The sequence below is a fragment of the Cyprinodon tularosa genome, unplaced genomic scaffold (genome assembly GCF_016077235.1).
Source record: "Cyprinodon tularosa strain WSP-4 unplaced genomic scaffold, ASM1607723v1 ctg656, whole genome shotgun sequence".
Classification (NCBI taxonomy): domain Eukaryota; kingdom Metazoa; phylum Chordata; class Actinopteri; order Cyprinodontiformes; family Cyprinodontidae; genus Cyprinodon; species Cyprinodon tularosa.
The window spans coordinates 295,612-300,236 of NW_024039403.1; the positions used below are offsets into that span (position 1 = coordinate 295,612).

At 43.1% G+C, this 4,625-nt stretch overlaps 1 protein-coding gene across 1 annotated transcript; it reads left to right on the forward strand.

The window, feature by feature from the left end:
* Positions 1 to 1,763: 1,763 nt before the first annotated feature.
* On the forward strand, positions 1,764 to 3,662 carry faslg (Fas ligand (TNF superfamily, member 6)). Its single transcript, XM_038309081.1, has 4 exons — positions 1,764 to 2,098; positions 2,617 to 2,665; positions 2,759 to 2,821; positions 2,900 to 3,662. The coding sequence occupies exons 1-4, from the start codon at positions 1,820 to 1,822 to the stop codon at positions 3,313 to 3,315; spliced, it is 807 nt and encodes a 268-aa protein (XP_038165009.1). The 5' UTR covers positions 1,764 to 1,819; the 3' UTR covers positions 3,316 to 3,662.
* The last annotated feature ends 963 nt before the right edge of the window (positions 3,663 to 4,625 follow it).

Below are 4,625 nucleotides of genomic sequence, written 5' to 3' on the forward strand. Positions count from 1 at the left end.
GCTTCATGTTGATCTTCTACCTAAATAAGTTATGGTAAAGTTTATGCTTATGATGTTGCAAAATGTCAAGTGGCACGGATGGTTTTGCAAGGCACAGCTGTTCACATGAGATGCTGGCTCATAAAATCTGCGGTCTAGAAATAGACAAATCTGTTTCTCCAAAAAAAGGAGATGATATAAGTCTCTCTTTTCAGGCAATGCACTTCATCATCTTTTTTGGCATTATTTGTGTTATCAGTCATCGAGACCACAACTACCTCCATTGTGCATAGAAAGGCAGGCAGTAGGAAACATGACTTAGAAAAGTACTTGCTGATTCAGTGATGCGTCCTATTTCAGCCGGCTGGTTATAATAACTGGAGCAGTAACCGTGAACACGGCCTGGTTAGACCCCAAAACCCCACCCTCCCCCACCTAACCTGATCTGCTGCTGCTGCTGCTGCTGCTGCTAGGGTTGCTGCGAGGGCCTTGTTTCAGCATGACGCTTCTGGGAAACAGACGTTTGCAGGCTACCGGCAGTCTGTGAAGTTTATGGTTAGATTTGACGTAATTGCCCTTTACCTTGGAGCAGACTCTGTGCATGCTGCAAGGTGGGTTTCCCTTTATCTACCTGACTCTGGAGAAACGAAAGAAAACCTCGCAGCACCGGTATGAAGCCCACTTGGCCATGGAAACCAAAATCCTGACACAGGTTGAATCTCATGGGAGATTTTGCATACATGACATTAGCAATGTCATGTATGCAATGTTTATTGCAATAAAATGTTGCTACATGCTGTCTGGAATTGAGTTTCAGTATGATTGTATGACTCAGAGCAACTTCCCAACTCAAAGCAATAGACAATGAAATTGATTTCTTATCTAAGCATCTGAACATGAACCTATACCCAAACCAACCACCTGGGAGGGTTGAAGAAACCTCAAAAGGTGTTATCAGGTTTTGATCATCTAGTAGATATAACATGCAAGAGGAAAGTGTTACAGTCATCTGAAACTGCAGTGCATATGAAATATCCCAAACCTGCTGGGAGACCACAGCAGCATTGGGTATTAGTCAGGTGGAAGGGAGAAGCAAATGAGTGCTCTTTCCTGTAAGCTACCTCTTAGGTTTTACTTGGCTTTTAAATTCTCACCTCTCTTCATTTATAACTGTGAATGCTTCGGTGAGACCTTTCAGAAGCAGACAGCGTGCAAGCCCATGCAAAGAGCTTGTTCCTTTTCATGTGGCAGCAGCTTCTTCCCACCAAGAATACGCTCTGAGCTTTTGAAACTGCTGCATCACTGTTTACCAACACACAGGGCCCCGTCGACATTGACACACATATGGAATGTAGATCAGCAATAAACGGCATGGCTTTTATTTGGAGGTGAAACGTGATTCACTGGAAAGAGGGTAAGATTGAAGTTTGGTGATGTGGAAAACAGCTCCTGATAGGTGATGTTACTCAGTGTTTCCTTTAGTGGAATATGTGAAAAGGTCTCTTTATGCAGAAAAGAAGAGGATGGTTAGTGAGGTATGGGTCAGCTTAACCTCAAACTTCCTTTCCTGACATGTGCATCAAAACCTATTATTCTGCAAACTACCTGATTAAATATAGAGAGGCATGCAAAGAAAGTAGTATTTAGAAATATTATGCAGCAAATCCAGTGTTTAACTCCTCAAGGGAGGCGTGGGAGGGATTAGTGGGTGGCGATTGCTTTGACAGCTTCTTGGGTTTGACATGAAATTGACAGGGCTCTTCAGACACAAGTCCACACCTCTTTCAGCGCATACAAGAGAGCCTTGCACACAGCTTGCCTCTCAGTCAGTACCTGCACCATGAGCTCTGACCAGAGGTACCCCTACCCACAGGTGTTCCTGGTGGATGAAGGCGGAGGTCAACGGCAGCCTGTGGCTCCTCCAAACCTCATTCCCTGCTGGTCATTCCCACCGGTCCATGAGAGCATGAGGAGCCGCAGCAAGAGCCGGAGCTGCTTGGGGGTCAGCCCCAGTCTCTTCATGGTGTTGCTCATGATGTTCCTGCTGGTTTTTGCAGCCCTGGGGTTTGAAGCTTGGCAGATTCTGAACATCCAGAAACAACTCAAGGCTCCGGAGAAGGTGAGGGTCAAGGAAACTGAATGTTAATGTTAAGCTTTCATTTATTTCTTTTTTAATTGCAGTTTTATTGGGGGGAGTGCATCGTGTTTGACCATTTTTCTGCAAGTTTTGCTCTAGAAAGCTCAGTTGTTGTTGTTCTATTTTTGTCAAGACAAGATGTTATTTCTTTACTGCTCAGTAGCAAAGACTAAAATAGAACATTTGCCATCTTTGCATAAAGTGGGGGTGACGTTGAGAGGTGTAAGGTGGGAGAATGGAACCATAGCTGGAAAGTTTGGGCTGACCTGTGAAGTTTAATAATTAATGTGAAAGAGTTTAGAATAATGGATTCACTGATGAACCCTGACATTTAAAATGCAAACCAAAGTCTTGGTCGTTCCACTGTGGTCACCCGTCCATTTAAACAGGATATCCTCCATCTCATGTGCCGCGACTGAGCTTTAAGCGTTAGAAAGCACTGAGCCGCATTTCTCTGTGTGATGTGGTATTGAGTTTCTGTTTCTTTTACTTCCTTAAAGGTTGAACCTAAACCCATACAAGAGTTTGGTTCCCCGCTGAAGCAAATCGGTATGTGAACATTGTGTTCTTCCTGCATGAAATGATAGCAATGCTCCCAGCAAATAAAAACTGTTAACATGACTCATCTGGTGGTCATTTCAGGTCTCTATAAGCCTGAAACCAAGGTAGAAGAGAAAAAGGAGAGACCTGCAGCCCATGTAATTGGTAAGATTTCTATTAACGTGAGATTAGATTTTAAATTTTCTCTTGTCCACTCTGCCTAATGTTGCTGTCTTTTTGTAGGGCGCATTCAGAAAGAACCTTCCAAGACTTTGCGATGGGAACCTAAAACAGGCCAGGCCTTTGTCTCTGGAGGGGTGTCCTACCGCATCCAAGACGGCGGCCTGCAGGTCAACGAGTCAGGAGTCTACGAAATTTACTCTCGAGTGGAGCTGATCTTTAAGGATTGCAGTCCTGCGTCCTCCTTTCTGCACGCTGTGTTTCTGAGGAGAGAGGGCCTGAGCTCACCTCAGCCTCTGATGGAGGCCCACCGTTCGGGCTTCTGCCCCCAGCATTCAGCCCACTCATGGACCACAGAGAACTACCTGGGCGCTGCCCTGCAGCTGAAGAGGCTCGACATAGTCTATGTGAACGTATCCCACCCTAGTTTCCTGAGCCACTCACATTACGCCAATTTCTTCGGCCTGTACAAGATCTGAAGACTTTCGGTTTTGTATCATTGTGCAGTAGTTTGGTTCTGAATCAGGAGGAAAACTTACTGTTAACTTGATTGTATTTTTATTATCGTATCTATCATACCTGGACTGAATAGCTTCTCATCAGGATATAAAAACCCAGAGATGATGTTGCACATTTTCTTTCATTGGCAGCTCAAAGAACAAAAGAAGCACAGGGAAATAAAAGGAGCAGTTTTTACTCAGAAATGTGCTTTAATGGAAGATGTCGAGTCAGTTGACACTAAGGTGCTGATTTAGTTGTAGCATTTTCAGTATTTATTTTGTTTGTATGCCTGTTGTTTTAAATGAGGAATAAAATAATGATTAAAGCAGCTTTCTGTGTGCTGAGATAAACAAAATGATGCATTATAAAGTAAAATCTAACAGTGGGCTGCGTTGAACAGAACACCCACTGTAGTTTTGATCATGACCACTGGAAAGTATTTGCATTTTGCTCCTGAGCACCGTTCTCATAAATTCCACTAAGACGAAGAGGCTGAGACTTCAACCCAAAAACCGTGCCTGGGTAAAATGGCAATAACTCAAAGATATAAAAGACAAGCACAACCACACTTTTTTGTCTTTCTTCAGTTTTTAGCACCCTTGTGCAGTGTTCACTTCTTGTACACCACAAAGATTGGTTAGTAGAGTGAGAAATTGTGCAAGCTGGGCAGAACACGACGAGGGATACAACAGTAGCAGTTCTGACTAGTTTCCTTCCTGTGTCAGCATCAAGAGGGTCTTGCATGTCTGCAAGGTGGTTTTTTGTGAAAGAGATTGTGCTTCTTTTCATCCTTGTGGTCGATTTTTTTTAGAACTTTGCTTCTGGAGCTGATAACATAAAAACTGGCTGCCCATATCTAAAAAAGGCCAAAGCATAAAAAAAAAACCACAGGATTTATGAGGAATTGAATATGTCTGGGTTCATATACGTGTTTTCACCCACAGGCCTGTAAGTGTGATTGTTTTGTAGTTGGTTAATCCGTTTCTTCATCAGGCTGCCTTCAGCCAACGAGCTCAGCTAATGATCTTCTAAAAGATGAAGGTTTCACAAGTTTTGAGGTTTTCCAAAGTCACACATCTGAGGGTGTTTTTGGTTTCAGTCAGCGATGTCATTATGATAACCGTGTCTGGACGAAGGAACGCAGGCTCTGCAATCAGCATGCATGCAGTTGCTTTTCTTTTCAGCGTTTACTAAATTAGTTTATGCAAAAATATCTTATAAAATAAATGGCTGTAAAGATTTAGCTCCTTCTTCATTCAAACACATCTTTGCAAGCTAAATGCACCTA